The sequence below is a fragment of the Tetrao urogallus genome, assembly GCF_951394365.1.
Source record: "Tetrao urogallus genome assembly, chromosome: 5".
Classification (NCBI taxonomy): Eukaryota; Metazoa; Chordata; class Aves; order Galliformes; family Phasianidae; genus Tetrao; species Tetrao urogallus.
In genome coordinates this window covers 1,886,702-1,907,189 of record NC_136818.1, presented here as the reverse complement: position 1 = coordinate 1,907,189, position 20,488 = coordinate 1,886,702, and the positions used below count along the sequence as shown (strand labels likewise).

Here is a 20,488-nt window from a genome sequence, read left to right as displayed (position 1 = left end):
AGCAAGCAGTGCTTGTGTTTGAGCAACCAAATGTTTACGGGTGCTATCTGCTGTGTATCATCAAAGCTTGAAGCTTGGGCTTGACTAAATTTGCCATGGTCTTGGAAAGGTGTGATCTGAGGACGTGAGAGCTGGGAATACCCAAATCTCTGTCAGAATTTAGACACTAAAACCATTGGTGATTTCATGCAAGTCACCTAATTGTGCTCTTAGTTTCTCCATAGCTAAATTAGAGCTTTTTTTTTCTTTTTTTCTTTTTTTCTTTTTTTTTTTTTTTTTTTGCTAGCATTTACCTAAGAGGGTAGTTTGAACAGATTAATTAGTTAATGCTGAGTGCTTTGAAGATCAAACATGCTATTTAAGTTCTAGGTATTAGGACCAGTGAAGAGCTGCAGGCTGTTCTGCAATTTAGAACTGATTTGTGCCAGCTATTTGCTGCAGTGACTTGTCTAAAACATTCTGCATTTCCTTGACTGTTTAATAAGATTTCAGTGGCTTTGATAGAATAAAAACAGAACCCAGAACACTTGACTGTAAGTAGGTTTGGGTCTGGGCTTAAGAAGGAAGAGAGTTCTGTCTTTTCCTCTCTCTTCTTGGTGAAGTTCTTCCTAATTTGTTCCATGCTGAAACCTTGGCAGTAGAGCTTGTGAAATCTTTCACACATACCTCACAGTACTGGACTACATCTGAGTGCTGCTTCACTGCAACTGTAGTTTTTTGATGTTAGCACAAATAGATGCACGCAGCACTGAGAGCCCTGACCAGGGGTGAGGCAGATGGACCCATGTGGTTCAGACTGCACAGGCCTGAGGGGTTGTGGAGCATAGCCCACAATTCTTGGTGTGAAACCCTTCAGGGCACCAAGAGAAAACCCTTTCTTGGCCAGAAGCCTTCTCTTATTAAAATAAACCAAGCTCTCTATGCTAATACAGCTCTACGTGGGCACACAGGTTTTTACTTGTCACATTACCAGCAAATACCAACCATTGCACTTACTTTCTGATGGGAGTAATATTCCTGGCACCCAGTGTTTATCATTAAGCAGTTCTTGCTTGCCATGCATAGTCCAAAGCCTGGTGTAAGTTCTGCAAACAGGGGTCCCAAATATTAGGCTGCTTCAGCAAAGCTGTTTATTTCTAGCTGAAAGCAACTGCTGTGATACAGGGAGAAGGATCTGACACAGGCTTGGATTAAAAACAAAAGGGAGTGGGAACGAGGGCATTTTCTTTGGGTTCAGGTCCTCTGCTGGTCTCTTCTCGTAGCAACTTCCATAAAATTCAAAGTTCCTTTTGAATTTTATTATTTCTTCCTGGGGGTTTCAATTCTTGACCATTTTACTTACAAGTATTTTAGTGGGAATGATGACTCATGCCGTTGGTTTGCATTCCATTCTCCTTCAGGCCTGTCTATGTTTCTACTGTTCGACCTCAATCCAAGCATATTGTTGTCATTGTGGACCATGGAGCTTCAGTCACAGAAACGCAGCTTCAGATTGCCAAAGATGCTGCTCAGGTCATTCTGAGCTCTATAGACGAACACGATAAGGTGAGCTTTCTGTATGCAATGATTGTATTTTCTTTGTTTTTTTTTTTGAACTGTGCTTGATATCTTCAGCCAAAGCAGTATTTTTTAGCTTGTGGTCCATTGACTCGTGGAGATCTGTGGTCTACCTCCAATGAGTGAAGAAGACTTGAACTCGTGTTTGGAAGTCTGTGTTATTATGGCGGAAGCATTTGGGCATCTTGAGGTGAAAAAAGTGAAAACCACTGATCTAAGGGAAAATCTTGTTTCTGAGTAATCCTTAAATGCTCATTTGTCTTGGCACAGACTTTAGGCACTGGTCAGCAGTGTGATACAGTGTGAAATTAGGAGAACCACACTCTGAGCTTGATGACTTCTGAAGTATGAGATTGCTTTGAGTAACTCATTTTTGCCTCTGTGGCTGTTTTCTTGCATGGAGGAAATGGAAAAGATTTATTCTGCTGTTACACTGGAGTGATCTGAAACATGTGTTAAAATGTTTGGAAGATACCCAGAATATAGTATAAAAATGCTTATAGTTTAGCAGAATTAATAGCACTTAAATGTAAGTGTCAAACATGCTTGTCTGAGTATAGACCTCCAGTGAAGAAAATGAATTTGAGAGAGAGATTACTTGGTCAGTAGCTCAGTGGTTATGAAACCTGTTACACGAGTAAATAATTACTGCTTTATTCTATGACTTTCTTGCATCAGTCATAATTTATAATAAAGTATGCCACTCATTTAATAAGACTGGTATGTTGAACGTATATCAATGCAAATGTTGCCACTACGTGCCATTACTTATTTACAGAATTAGAAGAGATGGTAGATTGGGCTTGCTTTGATTGAAACATTAAAAAGCTGTAATGCTTCTCCTGTGGAAACTTCCTCAGGGGTTTTCTTTTTTTCATTTTCTGTGTGCCCTCCACTTCTCCAAAGGAGCCCAAGGATACTGGAAATGCTGTCCGCTGGTTTTGTGTTCAGATACCTCCAGTCTGTGGAGGTTTCTGCCCAGAACAGTGTAGTAGCTATTATGTGTGAGCAGTGTGAAGCTGACTTCATCTGGGAAACAAAGACTGAAGTCTCTTTTTCTAGAAATCACCATAAGTCTAATCCTTTTCAAATCTGATGGATTTATGCCTCGAGCGTTTATTTCTTAACAATTGAATTTTAAATCCACAGAATCTCTTCAGTTGGCTTATCATTGTGTTTTCTGTATTGGTTCATAAAGAATTATAATTGGTAAGATAATCCAATATAGTTTCTTCTCTTTCAAGATCTCTGTGTTAACCGTGGCAGACACAGTAAGAACCTGCTCACTGGATCAGTGCTATAAGACGTTCCTGTCTCCTGCCACCAGTGAGACAAAAAGGAAGATGTCCACCTTCGTTAGCAGTATAAAGTCATCTGACAGCCCCACGCAGCATGCAATAGGATTTCAAAAGGCTTTCCAGCTGATACGAAATACAAACAATGGCACGAAACTCCAAGGAAGTAAGTCTCTTCTGTAATCCTCTTTAAAATTTCAGCTTCTCACTTTGACAGAGGCCAAAGGAGTGTAGTGTCTCGAATGTCCAAAAATTAAAATAAAAAAAAAGCTCATGTTTTGATTAAATAGCATTAACTTGATTCAAAATCTGCACAGGTGACTGTGGAATGTGGCCATTCGCTTTTGCTTTATTCTACTTGCTGACTTTCCTTTCTTTTGAACTATTATATGAAATTGCAATAGCTGAGTTACTTGCTAGAGATGTGCAGAGGGGTCCTTTAAATGAAAATGGCTGTTGCTGCAGGGTCATTGATTGCTAAAATGTAGGTGTAGGGGTAGCTCCCTAACTGGAATCCTTGGGAAGTCATCCTTGCTACTTAGGGAAGCTACTTAGGGAACTTAGGTTGCTAAGGGAGAAGGATTTCCTTGAGAATGCCAATTATGGGTGATATTTTATGGGATCTGAGGTTGGCTGGGTACATTTTCCTTCATCTAAGAATATTCTTCTGAATTTTGCAGTATGCATTATGGGCTTTCTCCTTCCCATTTCCAAGCATGGGGTTTTTTATGTGTTTTTGTTGTAATGAGGATGTGGTGAAAGATGTGGAAAAGATGGATATGAAATGGAGTGGCACGTTTTTTGCTTGCCAGGAAGCAGAGGAAAGCAAGTTCTTAAAGCTGTGCTCCAAGTGCTGGAGCTCAGTAACACTGCCAGTGCTGTGGCAGGGTGGAGAGAAAGCAGGCTGATCTTTATCATTTCAGTCAATTCATTTCTGTAATGCAGATCCCATAGCTTGGTGCTGTGACTGCTCAGATGATTGCAGATTTGTCACTGTCCTGGAGGGCCCTGGCTCAGACTGCAGTGCAGAATATAACAAAGTTAAAAAGAAAAGCCCAGGAATGAAAGTGCTTTTGAAAGACTGGGGGAATGCGCTCCTCTTTCAGGTCCCTTTCCCTCAGTTTATAAGATGGTTCTTCCTATTAAAGGTTTATTCAATTTCTGAGCTTTAGGCCACAGATACAATGCAATGTTTATCTGTCTGTACGTTGCTTAGCTGAAAGACAGGGTTGTCAGGGGCAGGTTTTTGCCATCCTCTGGCAAAATGATGAAAGGGGTGCGACTTTCTAGAGGGAAAAAAAATCCATTGCTGCTGAAGCTGGCTGGGATAAGGCATGTTAGTCATGGGTGGTTATTCCAAGAACATCAGCTGTGCAGTCTTACAACATCCTCCTACGTACCTTTTCTGTTTGGCATTGTGTGTTAGGATTAGAAGGTTTCGGTGTGTTCTTCACTGATGTGGAAAAAAGAACAAACACATTTTGTCCAGGTTTCGTGTAGAACAATTATTTGGGGTCACAGGTATGTGAAGCTAAAATACAAGGCAAATGGCTTTGTGTCTTCTGTTAAGGTTGAAGGGTTCTAAAGACCTAATATGTATAATCAAGCTTCAGAATTCACCGAGATGCAGTAGATTGCAGAAGAGGATGTTAATAAACCATAGCTTATCTTCTTAAAGTAATCTTTTCATCTTAAAAAAACAAAAACACAACATAAAACAAAAAAAAAACAAGTAGAAAAAAGTATTATTCATATTACTGTTAATTTTCTCACATCCTGTTCCCGGAGAACAATGTGTGGGTGTGTCAGGGAAGCTATAGAGATACAGCCTTGCTCCTGAATTTGCATTGGAAAGCTTAGGAGGAAACTGCTGGGATGTGAGAGAGGAATTGTGCTGCTGATCACGTCAGGATTTCCTGCTTTGTGCCAGTTCCTATTGCAGTCCTGCTCAGGAGACCCTCATCCCAAACTGTAAGAAAATACTCTGCCTCTGAGAGCCAACATTACTTGAAAACTAGGTAGCGTGTCTTGAAACTGGGCAGTGTGTCTGGATCTATATAGAATTACAGTATATCTCCTCATACTTGTTTGTGTTTAATTCTGATTGAAATTCATTTCAAGTCACGAGGACAAAGCATACAAATCAGAGCATTCAGGGCATTCGTACCTATTTAGGAAAGAAGAAGTTCAACAGGAGGTGGGTCAGCAAAGTTGGCATGTAACCATCTGACATCATGTGCTTTGGATTATGTGGTGCGGCATGGTCACTGCAAGTGCCTTAGTTATACACATAAAACTTCTAATACAGAGATATAACATGATGAAATCGGATTGTGTGTAAGCAGAGATTTGAATGTGCATCTTCAAAGGCTTCGAGGCCATTCGTGTAGAACAAACTCAGCTTGAAAAGCGTGTTTGGCGTCATGCAAAGCGAGCGGTGCAGAAGGGCTGTGCATCGTGGTGTGTTTCTCAAGCACTGCTCTCCAACCTGCAACACAGGGAGACCTAAGGTGCCTTTCATCTCTGCCTGCTCTCCTCCAGTGCACCACAACGTGTCAGTGGGTCTGCTCTGCCAAACCCATCAGCGTGGCTGCTGGCTGCCTGGCGGGCACTGGATTAAGTGGGTGGTTGTTAAATGCTGGGAGTGGAAGTTTAACAACGAAAGAAGTAATTCTTAAGGCTCTGCTGTGTTCATCCACTGTGGATTGCTCTAAATCTTACAAATGAAGCTATTGCTATATTTGTTTGTAAGCAGATGGAAGGAATCTTACCGCAATCCTTTCCCAAGTTAAAAATCTAATGCAATTTCTGTTGTATCTGTAATTCTTTTTTAGATACCGATATGGTCATAATTTCTCTCTCTGCTGGGATCACATCGAAAGATTCCTCAGAAGATGATAAAAAGGCTACTCTACGTGTCATCAATGAGGAGAACAGTTTCCTCAATAACTCAGTCATGATTCTCACTTACGCTCTTATGAACGGTGAGAAATGCAAATCCAAATTTGCATCCATTCCAATGGATGCAAATTCCCTTTTGTAGCACAACCAGTTTATTAAGCTCATCCAAGTGTAATTCCACGCCCTGTTGGGAGCAGTTTGTTAATTGATTTTGGCCCATGTAATCCAGAGGCTGTATCCAGATGTTGCCTCTTTCATGTATAAAACTCTGTGCTACTATGTGCTTATGTATCAAAGTGCAGCTGCTCAGCATATGAAATATTGTTGCCTGAAATGTCTAGCTTCAACCAGACTGAGTAAAATTTGATGACTATTGCAACTGTAAGCCTTCCTGGGACTGCTGGTGTTTCTTGCTCTTGCACAAAGGAGCATACCCGTGATTTGCATTTCAGTCATTAGCCACCGAGCACAAATGTAACATCAGTCAAGCTGAAGTGCTTTGATAACTTAGGTCCTAACTGAAGAAGTCAGATATGAAGATCACTCGTTCAGTTTGGCTTCCTGTGTTTTTCCAACAAAGCTTTAAGTAAGAAGGCTATACATTGTATTACTGAAAATTGCACAGGCTCCAGCCAAGGAAACTAATGCTAAAGCTAATATGTCATTTTAGTGTAAGTTTAAATACTCATTTGAGTTCTGATATGTACAGAAGTCTTTGATTTGCCTGCAGGAGTTGAGCCTGTGACTTATGTAAAGTGGGAGGCTTTAGTGTTTAAGCTAAAGAACAAAGCCTGTTATCTCTATGGGCATATGATATGCTCCTGGTCCTTTCTGTGGACTAGCCATCAGTGGAGAACAAAGAGCTGTCCTGTGGATTTATAGGTCACATAAGTCTTCGTTAAAAAAGTCTTTGTTTAAAGTGCTGGTGTGAGTGGCATGATGAATTTGTGCATGGAGTGTATGAAAGGCAACCTTATTACCTTTTGTACTTGCTAATTACTTGTATTTATGGTACTACAGAATCAGATACAGAAGCCTTGATGCTAAGTAAGCTTTTTATCCTCTCCCTTCTGTTTCTGTTCCAGAGGGAGTGACGGGTTTGAAAGAACTGGCCTTCCTCCGAGACCTGGCAGAGCAGAACTCAGTGAAGTACGGCGTTCCAGATCGAACAACCCTGCCTGTGATCAAGGGCAGCATGATGGTCCTAAACCAGCTGAGTAACCTGGAAACTACAGTTGGCCGCTTCTACACAAACCTCCCCAACCGAATGATCGACGAGGCGGTCTTCAGTCTGCCTTTCTCAGATGAAATGGGAGATGGTAAATACTTACTTTGAATTTGGGTATAAAAATCAAAGAGGGATCGTTGTATGTTGTCAAAAATTTGCTGTCAGCTTCAGCGGAGTTGGGCTGCGCCCAGCACTGGGTGGAACAGGAAGCCTGAGCAGGCTATCAGTGCCCCCAGCCAGGCTGGCAGTGCGGCGTAAATGGAATTCAGTGGATGCTTTTTAGTGTCTTAGGGTCAGTTTTTCCCTAGACTGTGATTGCATCCGGAAGAATACCTTCGTACAGCAGATGGCTGTAGTGTGATTCTCCCTCCAGTGTCTAATTCATGTTGACGAGGTGGAAGGCACATGAATCTGCCCTTTTACCTTGAAACTTGATGCCACTTTAACAAACTCCGTATGTTCAGCTTTACCTAATCTCACTACTATATCCACATGACAGAGAGACTCGAGGTTCTTGATATCAGTGGGTGTCAATGATAGATACCAGTGATATCTATCTAGATAAGTGATAGATGTCACTTGAAGGGTCAGTGCTGTAGGGTTTAGCCCTTCTTGGTCTTGGGTAGCTCACCTGACATTTCTCTAGGGCTGTTCTGAAAAGGGTTGTTAAAAACATCACGATGGTGTTAGGGATTACACCTGTGATTTCATATTGTTCTGACCACGTAAAAAAACTGTAATTTGTTCATTCAAGACTTTGCATGTTCTTAGTGTTGGCTGCAGTTCTGTGATTCTGTAATAGTCAGGGTTATGCTGAATGGTTTTCAAAGGCACTTGAGTTTAGATTGAGTGTTTAGGCCCTAACCAAATTTAAGGCTATTCCAGAATAAATCTCCTCTGAGTCAGCATGCTTGCAACTTGCTGTTGTCTCCTAACATCAGCTTTCTCTCACAAAGCCATATCCAAGCATAATGGAAAATTTGAGCAAGGAAAGGATTAGAAATGGTGCAACAGAGAAGGTTTGTCTTGCATTAGCTTTAAGTATGCTTCAGTGTTTATTCATGATGTATTTATAAATTGCTGAGTTTCCAAACAGTAATGGCATAGGAAGTAAGAGAAGTAAGGTATTACCTAGAGTTCTTACCTCAGGCACATGAGGTGCTTCTGAAATCTTTGTGTAATAATAATTCCCAGTGTGCTGGCTATGCTGGGATTTAGTTAAGCAGAAGAGGTGTAACATTGTGAATGCACAATTAGATGAGCAATAATTCATCTCTGTTGTTGCTTTACAGGTATGAATCCTCCCTCTTACTTCTTCCTCCCTCTTTTTTTTTTTTGTAACTGTCTTAAATGACAGCATTGAAGGAACAAAATTAATATTGTGTAAATGCATTTCTAATTATAAGGTATCTATTTGTAAACTGGCAAAAAGCCTAAAACATTGAATGTTCTCCATGTTTTATTAAACTGATGGAAGGTACCTCAGGGCACTATCAGAAACATAGAAAGTAAGTGGGGAGGGTGGCTAAAAACAGCCAGACCGACAAATAACCTGCTTGGCTTCCATGTAGAAGCACCATTTTTGTTCATATTCCAGTAAAGAATACTGTATAAAATTTGTCTAACACTTTGTTATTTTGTGATTATTTGTTATATGATGTTTTTATGTTATTTGTCTCCTTCTAAGGCCTGATAATGACTGTAAGTAAACCGTGCTACTTTGGGAACCTGCTGCTAGGGATTGTTGGAGTAGATGTTAATCTTGCATATATCTTGGAAGATGTCACCTATTACCAGGACTCATTGGGTTCCTACACATTTCTCATTGATAATAAAGGTAATTTTTTTTGGTTAAAATAATTTCTTCTATTCCCACTGAGGTCATTAGCCATCAAAAGTATGTGCTAAATTCTCATGCATCCGAATTGTCTGTAAGTAGTGAATGATAGCGTTTATGAAAGGATTAATGGTGTGGTGTTCAGTTAGTTTCTCTAGCTGGCCTGAGAGCCAGCTAGAATCTATGGGTGGATTCGTAACGTGAGATTTCTGTCTGGGAGTTTTGATGTGGAAGTGCTTACTGCTGCTTGAATTGTACACATGGAAAACCTTAAGTTTTCTGTGGCGTAGGGCAAAAGGCGGAGCTGGTGTACGCGTATGTTCAGCTGTTTTCCTTTGATCCCACATCGTTTTTATTGCCTGGCTCTTTGAGCTGTCTTTCATTGGCAACTTAGGAAGTTCTTACTTTGCAACCTTTTTGATAATATTGCTATTTTGTTTACTTCTGTTAACGGGTAAAAATTAATCAGTGCTTGTACTTAATTACTGTGTTAGTTTGCTTTTTATTTCCTAGAAGTTTTCCTCTTGTGCTTGGTTGTGTCAGTGAGTTCAGTGCATGTCGTTGTCTTTTATTTTTCAGGGTACACTCTTATGCACCCATCCCTTACCAGGCCCTACCTGCTGTCTGAACCACCCCTCCACACGGATATCATACATTATGAGAACATCCCCAAATTTGAGCTGGTGCGGCAGAACATCCTCAGGTATGGAATCCAGGATGCAAGTCTGAACGTTAGCAGTCCTTTGGGCACCAGACGTGGTTTTGGAGGAGCATTCAGAGAACATAAAAAATGCAGAACTGTCCTGTTTTGATTTTTTGTCTGCAGCTAAGGAAAGCAAGCTTTCCACAGCCAACGTGGCTGATATTCTTTCTAATCTCTCTTCCACATCAGGAAGATTTTCCAGTGTTTGGTTTCAGTTCTTCATCCTTCATCTAACTATGAATTTTTGTTTCAGCTTTAGAGTTAAAACAGCTCCTCACTTTGAGCCTCCATCTTCCCTTCCTCACAATCAGATTGCGTTCTGTTGAGTCGTTCTTAATTTAAATTTAAATTGACAATAAATGAAGACTGATGGGTCAGGCAGCGGCAAGTGGTGATTATGTGCTGTATGAAGCCACAGAACAGACACTGAAATGTTTTTTCTCTTTTGCTGCAAAAGATTTTTCTCAAAACGTGGTGATAGGCAAACATCTTTTTGTTCACTTAAAACAGATAACAGCTGACCTCTTCAGAGCTTCCAATATTTTTTATGAACATATTGCTTAGGAGCTTTCTCAGTGTGTAATGAAATGATGGATGCTGTTTTTCCCACTGTAGCATTCCCCTGGGCAGCCAGATCATTACAGTCCCTGTGAACTCCTCACTGTCCTGGCATGTAAACAAACTGAGAGAAGTTGGGAAGGAGGCCTACAATGTCAGCTATGCCTGGAAAATGGTAAGTGCTTAACGTGACACTGTTGCATGGTGGCACTGAGTAAGTTAATATTTAGGAGAATATATGAATATATTGAATATAGTGAAGTACAAAATATTGCTCTGGTCTTTGATTCTTCAGCTTAATTTTTGAATGTATTTCAACTCTAATCTTGACCCTTGACCCTTAAAACAGAGCGTAAAATTAAATGTAATCCAGGTGAATTTTACTGATGCCCGAAATAATTGGCTACTTCTTTGTGCCAGCAAACTTAGGAGGGTAGCTGTGGGTCATTTCACAGCGTTAAGTTAAATACAGCCTTAAAGATTAAGCTGGGCAGTTTTAACAGATCAAATCTGTCACTGGATAACAGAAGTTCACAGAGGAGGCTAATGTTATAATGCTGCACTGAATACCAAACACCCTTACTGAGCAGTTGGGCAAGTTTTGCCATTCTGTTGTACTACAGAGTACTTAAATACACGCAAACCAATGAAGCATGTGACCCATGCAGCACACGACTAAGAATGATAAAACCTCTGGAGTTAAATTGTCAGTATTCCTCCTAATGGGAGTACCAGTGTATGTTTGTCACCTGTGAAGCTGAACCCTGGCCTCTATTAATGACTCTCCAGTAAGTGTGTTAGAAATGATTGTTGCTCATGTTTTCCAGGTTCAGGACACGTCCTTTATTCTGTGTGTTGTGGTGATACAACCAGAAATACCTGTGAAGCAACTTAAGAATCTCAACACTGTCCCCAGCAGCAAGCTCCTGTATCACCGCCTGGATCTGCTGGGCCAGCCAAACGCCTGTCTGCACTTCAAGCAGCTGGCAACTTTAGGTAGAGCTCTCATGCATGCTTCTGTAGAGTGTGGCAGCAGAAAGTCAGACTGTGCTCATAAAATGCTGCCAGTATCGTCCTCTTGAGGGACATTTTTCTCCAGGGCTGATTCTCTAATCAGCCATACCCACTGGTCTGTTCTCTCCGTTGACCAGAACTAACTTACTCATTGCTGAGCACTTGAGTGGATGAGTGCACTGGGGCTGGGGAGGAGGTCACAGCACTGTCAGTCTTGCTTCATGGAGTTTCCAAAAAGTGGAGTGGGGAGGGGGAAAGATAGCTCACTGAGTTCTGTTCTCTTGGCTGCAAAACAGCTTATTGACATCATTCTGTGATTAGTTCTGTGAATATATCCTAAGAACATGGATTTATTTTTTTTAGATATATAGAAGTTGCAAGCATTTACACTTTAGTAAAAAGCCTAAGAGCAGAGCTTAAATCTGTGCTGTTTCATAAGAAGTTCTGAATTAACTGCTTTTGTTTGTAGCAAAGCTTGAGGGGTCTCGTGGTGCATTAGATCCACAGTTGTGGTATTTTCTTATCTGTGTTGCAGTGCCACAAATAGCTAAGAGTGATTAGACTGGAGAAGTAATGGAGGCATTTCCAAAGGAAACCTACAGAAATTGCTTTGTCAATTGTTTAAAATACAGGGTTTTTTCTTTCTTTCTTTAATGTGGAGCCTATCTTGATGGCCTTATATCCAAAAAGATAAGATATAAATAGAAAATACCCCAAAAACACGGTATTAAGCTGACAAGTGGAAAAACTTCATACAAAGCAAAATGCAGTCATATCAGAATATTTGGTCTGGGAAGCAGATGAAGGGCAACATCAGAAGTTCATAAGTGATGGCTGCAGTACACATGGTTCCTGGATGTGTGGTGATGTGTTTTAGAGGAATGTGAATAAAAGCAGATCACTTACTCCAGTGATTTATTTTTTTTTCCTGTGGAGACCATTATGTACTGAGAAATTGGGTTCCGTGGGTCAGATGTTCTGAAAAGATGTTCTTCTCAACCTTCATCATCGTTTTTCTTTTAAAAAGAAAAAGCTCTCAGGTATTACATTTTCTGCACAATGAACATTTACTTTCTGCTATGTTCTGAAAAACAGCCCAGCCAACTGCACATTTCTTGGTGAGCTTCTTCTTCTGCTCTTGTAATTCTGTTTGTTCTTTAGCTGGAACTGAAAGTTGCTCTTTTGTGTTTTCTTCTGCCATAGCCAATCTAAACAGGGATAATTAATCTCTACCTCTTTATCACAAAGTCTTGTTCCCTTCATGGAAACCAACGTCTGTAGGTTTTCAAAAAATAACAATTAGAAGTTATTTGGATTTTGAGAGCAAGGGCACTGGAATCTATCAAATAACCCATAGAGAACAGAGCGAGTGGATAACTTTGTCCCTTCTGTGTTTGAAATGAGAAAGGTAGTTCACCAACAGTAAGCAAGTAAGCATGCTCTGTTGGGTTGAGCTGGCTTTGGGCTTTGGAGTTTGTGGTGTTGTTTGCCACGAGAGCTGGAGTCCCATAGCGTTTTGTATGCCTTGCCACGTGGTGCTGCATCAACTACCCATCCTTTGTTTTGTGCAGCATTTGGGGGCCTAGGAATGCAGATGCTTGCTATAGGACCATGTTTTCATAGGACCAGCTGGGTGGGTGAGGACAGGATGGTGATCGCTGGGTTCCTCCAGCTCTTGCTCTGCCTGCTTCTGGCTTTGCTTTTGAGAGGAATAAAGAGCATAACTTGCATAGTTCTTCCATGTATCCTCAGATAGAACACCACATCAGATACCCTTTCATGATATGAAGGTGTTTACAATGTACCACGTCCAATTCACTGTCCTTAACTTTCTAATATCTTGCTCTTTTCAGAAAGCCCTACAGTAATGCTCTCTGCGGGCAGCTTCTCTTCTCCTTATGAACATCTCAGCCAGCCCGAGACGAAGCGGATGGTGGAGCACTACACGGCGTACCTCAGCGACAACACGCGCCTGATTGCTAATCCTGGCCTTAAGGTACATCCTTGCTGTTGGCCAAACTTCTGTCCCTGCTTTCTTCCCAGCTTGGGCCTTTGGCTTGACCTCCTGGATGGTCATTCATCCCAGAGGTACCTGAATGCGGTACCTGCATTTATTTCCTGATGCTCTTAGGGCTATAGGGTGGTAGTGGTGTTTTGGAGTGGTATCCTCGTGCCTGGAGAGATGGCTGTGGGCCTCAAGGAGCAGAGAGAGGACGGAGCATCTTTCCCCAGGAGGCCGAGAAAAAAAAGTTGATGAGCAGCTATTGAAATAAACATGAGAATAAATAAAGCTGCAGAAAATTCCAAGTGGAAATTATTTTGGTGTTTTTAGGCATGTAAAGGTGAAAACTCTGTTCTTTTTTTCTGCAAGCGGAGCGCTATTTTTATTTACCTGAATTAAAAAAGCCACAGAGGTAATGACAACGGTATTTCATTCTAATAAGCTTTTCCTTTGCTTGGAATGTGCCGGATCTGTCTGGTGTGAGAAGACTTTAAACAAGTAATTGAGTTTAGATGATCTCTGATGGAGCTTTAGGAAACCCCGCGAGCAGCTTATTATCTTTTCATGCAAGTCTTAGAGGAACCCTGCTAGGTCTGCCTTTGTTTTGCAGTTCTCTGTCAGAAATGAAGTAATGGCTACCAGTCACGTCACAGATGAATGGATGACACAAATGGAAATGAGTAGTTATGAACAGTTGAACAGTTATATTGTGCGCCGTTACATAGCAACCCCCAATGGGGTGCTCCGAATTTACCCCGGTTCCCTCATGGACAAAGCATTTGATCCCACCAGGAGACAATGGTGAGTTTTAGGGTTCTGTTATCAAAGCTTTGGATAATCTGGTCGGGCAATGAGGAAAAGATTTGGTATCGATTTCATAGCCTGGGTTGTTACGGTCAGCTGTAAACTGCTTAAGTAGAAATGTTGTCATCATGGGTGAAAGGCTGCGTGCGTACATGCAACTAGTTAGAGCCTCTCTTGCTTCTAATTCCAACCCCTTTATTTTAAATGATAGCTTCTGTTTCATATCTCTGCTGTAGCAGATGGGAATATAAATATTCAGAAAATGAGCAGCCCCTGCAGGGATTCACTAATTCAGCTCTCAGAAGTGTTTTCAGCTCCTTGTGCCTTCTTTGGGCTGTGAATATTTCAGTCCTCTTGTTTGTTTGTTTGTTTGCAGTGGGTTCCCTCGCTGATGTAAAATACGAATTGGCTGGCTTGTCTGCAAGCTATTAATTATGCACTAGCAGCTGATTTGGGGAAAATATTTGTATACATTACAAATGAGAGCCTGAGACTGGCGAGCAGTGTGTTGTGACATGCTTTGTTGGAAGCAGGCAGCCAGGTGCTGCCCTGCTGTGACTCTGAGTGAGCCCCTGGATGGCTGCGATGCCTCCAGCTGCACACAGGGGCTCGTGCTGGAGCTCCTCAACCCACTTTTCGCCTGAAGAATCATTTCCCCTCATTTTGATTCTTCAGGTTTTCTTCCTCTTCATCGTTGCTTATGTTTTTAGTGACAGAGAAAGTGATGGAATGTTGCTCTGTTTTTGCAGTGAGACAAGGGATTGTAAAGGCCTCTCGTTATTTTCATTTTTGATGCAACATCAGACAAAAGCCATCTTTTTACTTAGAAGTCAGTCAGGCTGCTTGTGCAGTGCAGCACAGCCCTGTAAGCTGGTGTTCTGGGCAGAGGAAAACGGGTTGACAGCTTTTTCATACGCTAAAGCATTTTCAGCAGTTAAAATGTTTCATAAATTGTGCTTAGGAACTTGTTTAGTGCTAAGAAACATGAATTTGGTAGCACATCGTTGTCAGTGCGCAGAATTTAATGCTTGACTGCATTTCTACAAAATCAAGGATATGGTCTTAAATTTTAAAGTAACAGTTTCTCTCTAATTTCTCTCTAGTTACCAATGTTTCTTTTGCTTCCCTTAGGTACTTACATGCAGTGGCCAATCCGGGGCTAATTACCTTTACTGGTCCTTATTTAGATGTAGGAGGGGCAGGTTATGTCGTTACCATCAGTCACACCATTCACTCTTCCAGGTAAATTGTGTTTCCAGGTTTGTGTAAGTAAGAATATTCTCAATTATCTTCTGAAGAGATCTATTTTGGATAGGAGAGAAATAGACAGAGTGACAGCTGTGTGAGAACTGAAAACCAACCTGGTTTTAAAGTGCATTTGACAAAATGCAGTATAACCTTATGTAGATACACTGGAAATAGGATATCCCTGGGATAGGAATAGGTTTATATTCAGAAGGAGGCTTTAGAGTAAGAATGATAAGAGCATAAAGAATGAGTGAGTGAGGGAGGATGTGCTGCTGGATGACTGTGTGGGAATTGAGGAGAGGGAGAGGGACTGTGGGGAGGTGACTGGAAGTCACAGACCTTCATTGGGAGGTCTGGGAGTGCTGGGATCAAGACAGTCTCTGAATTTGAGGAAGCTTGTTGAAGTTATGCACACATAAGAGTTGCATGCACCATGGTGGTGCTTGAAGGGAATAAGGTGAAGGCAGATCTACCAAACTGCCGGCGGAGGCCAGCCCAGCAAAACTGCTTTCTTAAAGGTCAGTTTGTGCATTTCTGTGGGAGTTCAGGAGTATGGACAACGTAAGAAAAAGTCTGTAAGCATTAAACTGCACTTACATGACTGCAGAAAACATGAGAATGAAAACAGCAGCCTTTGCCTTTGGGGTTGAAGCACCACATGTAGCTAAAGGGACGTCACAGCCATATAGGAAGAAGCATATTCATTGATGTTTTCCATGATTTAAAAAAAGGAAGTGGAAAATGCTAAGGTACCTTCTTTAAGAGTCAGTCAGGAGAATCTCGGTGTTTCCATCATTCTCATGCAGTTAATATTACTGCAGACCTTGTCAGTGCTGAGGTTGACCCTTTCCTCGAGGACCAGACTTTGTTTTACCTCTCTCCTGCCAGGCCCCCAGCAATAGGAGGGGTTCATTTTGAGATGTCAGGTGCTTAAAGGCGTTTGGTGGGTAGAATATATACTAAATCTTACTGTAATAAATGCTCCCAGGATTCAGGAATACTCAGGTTTCTATATGGAGGCTCTTCACTGAGCACATGGCTTTTTCATGTGCTCTATCTAAAAGCTGACTGATAAGGAGGTGAGTTCTAACACTGCACTGGTAAATCCAGATCTCAGAGCCAGCAGAGCTTGGGACAGTTTTTCTGTTCTTGGACACATCTTGGCTCCATTTGAGGTTTTCCAGCACACATCATCTGCCTCTTCTTTGACAGGAGCAGCAGTGCCTAATGCCTGTGTGATGCTTTTCACAGAGAGATTTCTTCAAGGGAAATAAGCACTTCTGTAAGAAGAGAAGTGCACTTAATCAAAATTGTGATTTTTATCTAGGCAGAGGTATTCCAGCTGGCTTTAGGAACGTAGAGGTTGCATGGGCTATTAGAACATGATTAACGAAGAGTTAAATGAAGTTTGGCAGATGTAAGTGTGATTCCTGGGTAAATATGACCTCTAAAGCTTATAGTCACATGCAGTTATAATCCCTAAAGAAAAAAAAAAAAAGCGTGGGGGGAAGAAGAGGGTCAGTAGAGTTAATAGATTTACTTGTTAGAAACAGCTGTGTGGGTTTCAGTAACCTTAGTTTGTCTGGAACTCCCATTTCATGAACATCTTCCTTCTTTAGAGTCTGGGAATAGAAGACTCATGCAAGAAGTTACTTAATGCAGTTTGCATCAGTAAACCACTGTACAATCACAGTACTGATGGTGAGGAACGTTAAAAAGATGAGACTGAGCAAAATTAGCACAATTCTTTACCATTATAGAGCTATAAGAAAATATACTTCCATGCATCAGCCTGAGAATGGCTTGTAGGCTTTGATGTATCAGTTGCTAAGGCAACTGAGTGCATTCCTGAATTGGTAGAAATAGGCACACGAGCATATTTTCAGTGTGAGCAAGATATTACAATGCACAGCAGCCCTTCCTGCTGCTGTCCATAAGCATCCACAGAGACTTCATGTTCTGCACTTCCCCTACATGTTTGTTCTGTAGTTGCCTTTCATTGGAGGGAAAATAGCAAATCAAAACATGATAGGGGATCTGCAGTCCTAGTTTGTGTTGTGAAGTCATAGATGGAAGATGCATGGTGATTGGATCTAAACTGATTTGTTGGTGTGCACTGACTATTTAATTTAGAAAGCAAAGAGTAGATTGATAAGAGATTGTTCTCTTTATTTACAGTCACTGTGCCTGCTCATTCAGATGTGGTCAGAGCGAATAGAGCTTCAGTGTGTAGGTATGGATTTGAGTTGGTGTTTCACATGCCTTTTTTCCCTTGTTCTGCAGTGCCCAGATGTCTTCAGGGCATTCGGTGGCTGTGATGGGCATTGACTTCACCCTGCGGTACTTCTACAAGGTTCTCATGGACCTGCTGCCAGTTTGTAACCAAGATGGAGGAAACAAAATCAGGTAAGCCTTTTCTTTCTGTTCATAATTGTCTTCACAGTTCTGTTCTGTTTCTCTTGGACCCGATAACCCACTGGTACTTTCCATCCTGTCTTACTGTGGAATTCTATTACATTCATAGAATGATAGAACCATAGAATGGCCTGGGTTGCAAAGGAGCACAACGCTCATCAGTTCCAACCCCCTGCTATGTTCAGGTCACCAACCAGCAGCCCAGGCTGCCCAGAGCCACATCCAGCCTGGCCTTGGATGCCTGCAGGGATGGGGCATCCACAGCCTCCTTGGGCAACGATGTCTGTTCTCTGACTTGTTCTAGAACTTGTGCTTGTTCTTCTCCTAAAGGTTATGTGGACTTTTTGTTGCTTAAGATCAAGATGAGTTAAGAAAACAGTCATTGATCGTGCAAAAAGGAAGATTTCCATTGACTGTATTTAGGCTTCACTGAATCCCTGGGTCAAAACAAAACAAAAAAAACAAAACAGTTTTATTAAATGAACACACTTCTCTTCTATTTGTTTTCATTTGGGGCTGCCCTAGATATGTCCTTTTGGGGACAATGACCTACCTAGTCACTGCAAGCAGATATTCACATGTAGTAATGATAAGTCCAGCTCTATTCATTTTAACAATTATTATTAAAATATACTTTTGCTGTATTTTTGAAAACCACCTAGCACAGCATTTGTTGCAAGAGGTCCAGTTTCATCTGGAGCAACTAATTTTAGTTTGACCTGTGTGAATGGAATTGTTCCTTTTTCCTTGGCCTTTGAAAAATCGCGTGGTTGGGGAAAGACTCTAGTTTGGATCTGATGTAATATGATAACATGGTTTGAGCATTGTTGTTGTTTCTTTGTTTTTAAACTCTAAATTTGAGAAGGGAAGTGGTTTTCTGTCATCCTCCTGGTTCTTTTCTGGTTTGGGTGCTTTTTGTATTGTGTTTAAAATGCATATCAGGATTTCTGGTTTGGCATTCTTTTTTTTTCTTACTCTCCCTTCTCCAGTTAAAAGCTGTTAATAATAAAAGAATCAGATAGCTTCCTCTGTTCTGCATTCTCTAAGTTGGAATTTTCAAGCATATTATTATATGCATCATATATGATATTATAATGTAGAAGCTGGAGCTAATGCTTAGAGCCTTTCCATAAGTGCTTACAGGTATCAAGAGATATCAGTTCCAACTACTTGGCAGGAATTCGTTCATTTTTAAAATGGATCTCTGCAGAACTTTTCTCTCCATTATTCTAGTCACATGCCTATTAGTTCTCCTGTTTTCTTCAACATCTTGAAAATGTTACATGGGAAGACATAAGATCCACAACATGAGTTTCTAATGCAAACCCCCATAAGTTTGGTGGAATAAAGAATTTAAAAATAAAGGAACAAAGCTCTAAAATGTTTTCCTGATTCCGTTGTAGACCTTGGGTAGTGTTGAGTGGCCACAGTAACCACCTCCCCTTGGGAAACTGATGGGAACTGCTAGAAAGAAACAGTTGGGGGGGTTGTGAATGATGCCCAAGTGTTTTCTGTGGGGTGGGATGTCATTTAATGAGTGTAAAACCTCTCTTTAATTAGTAAGGAAGTCTAAAGGAAGGCTGTTTGCTCTTCTTGCCACGAGCAGGTGCTTTATCATGGAGGACAGAGGGTACCTGGTGGCACACCCAACACTCATCGATCCCAAAGGACACGCGCCGGTAGAGCAACAGCATATTACACACAAGGTCTGGCTGCTTTTTCCTTAGTCTGTTCTTAACTCTTCCAGCTTCTGAAGTGGGAAGGAATGCAGAGAAGTTGCTGATTGTGCCTGATCTGAAAGGCATAAAATCCTGTGTTTTTTTCCACTCAGGAGCCCTTGGTAGCAAATGACATTCTTAACCACCCAAATTTTGTCAAGAAAAACCTCTGCAACAGCTTCAGTGACAGAACAGTTCAGCGGTTTTATAAATTTAATACCAGCCTAGTGGTAAGTGTGTTGTTTTTGTTTTGTTTTGTTTTGTTTTTAATTATTATTTTGCTTTTCAATGTACTTTGGTTGGGTTGGGTTTCTTTTGGTGGTAACAGGAACTCTTGCCAGGATCAGCAGACGTGGGTCTAAGCCAGCCTGCTGTGTGGGTTGGCCTCTGTTCACCCTCATCCAAACATGAAATCAGTGATCCGGGCTGCACAAATAGTTCTCGCTTGAGAAGTCAGTTGACACACAAGGGATTACGGATGGGCAGCTGTGGTTGATGTCTGCAAAGCCTAGTCCAGCATCACGAAAAGGAGAGAGCTTTCTTAGGCAAGAAAACAGATGTTTTTACTGATGAAATGTTCATGAGCATTTTCAGAATATCACTTGTCAGACTGCAGGCTGGAGGTGTGGATTCCCCTTGTGCTCAGCCATGCTTAGAAGTCCAAGCCAGGGTCTGTCGTCTCTGTTTGTATGATGAATGCTGACTGCAGTGCCACAGACCCACCCTTGCAAGATAACTGCAGAATTACTGAAAAGATGTTAAGCTCTGTGAGAGAAGTTGTTCTTTAAATAGTACTTTTCAACCTTTAATGAGAAGAGAAGGTGGGAAATGAGTGTCAAAAATATTTGAAAACTATATGAAAACTACAGTGGTTTGTTTGAAAACTATGTCAGAATACCATGGTTTGTGTCAGGTAGACTTAAACGTTTCCCCCACATTTGAAATGCAAAGTAGAAAGCGTATTACTCTAAAGGAAACTGTATGGGACAGAGCAAACCCTTAAGCTGTGCTGTGCAAAGCAGAATCAGAAGGGAGTTGGCCACCAAATAGATCACAGCTGTACAATGATGGTTACAAACTAAGTGCGTTTTTTCCATCCTCAGCAAAATGCTTCCACCTTGTAGTAGTCTGGAAGATGAGCAAAACACAACAGGTTGTTAAGCAGTTGTATAAGCCTCTTATTTCTAAAGGCGAGTCTCTGTACGTTC

The 20,488-nt window shown here is 41.2% G+C and overlaps 1 protein-coding gene across 1 annotated transcript in view; it reads left to right on the top strand.

Moving 5' to 3' along the window:
* The window catches only part of CACHD1 (cache domain containing 1), a gene marked incomplete at both ends in the record, with an annotated part of 86,764 nt that overhangs the window by 58,541 nt on the left and 7,735 nt on the right, over positions 1–20,488 (top strand). Inside the window, 14 exons of the mRNA XM_079535561.1 lie at positions 1,401–1,545; positions 2,802–3,018; positions 5,687–5,836; positions 6,839–7,072; positions 8,669–8,818; positions 9,398–9,521; positions 10,137–10,254; positions 10,907–11,075; positions 12,947–13,089; positions 13,706–13,896; positions 15,031–15,141; positions 17,431–17,553; positions 19,169–19,268; positions 19,394–19,510. Coding sequence (XP_079391687.1) covers positions 1,401–1,545; positions 2,802–3,018; positions 5,687–5,836; positions 6,839–7,072; positions 8,669–8,818; positions 9,398–9,521; positions 10,137–10,254; positions 10,907–11,075; positions 12,947–13,089; positions 13,706–13,896; positions 15,031–15,141; positions 17,431–17,553; positions 19,169–19,268; positions 19,394–19,510 — 2,092 coding nt within the window. The remainder of the gene's footprint in view (positions 1–1,400; positions 1,546–2,801; positions 3,019–5,686; positions 5,837–6,838; positions 7,073–8,668; positions 8,819–9,397; positions 9,522–10,136; positions 10,255–10,906; positions 11,076–12,946; positions 13,090–13,705; positions 13,897–15,030; positions 15,142–17,430; positions 17,554–19,168; positions 19,269–19,393; positions 19,511–20,488) is intronic.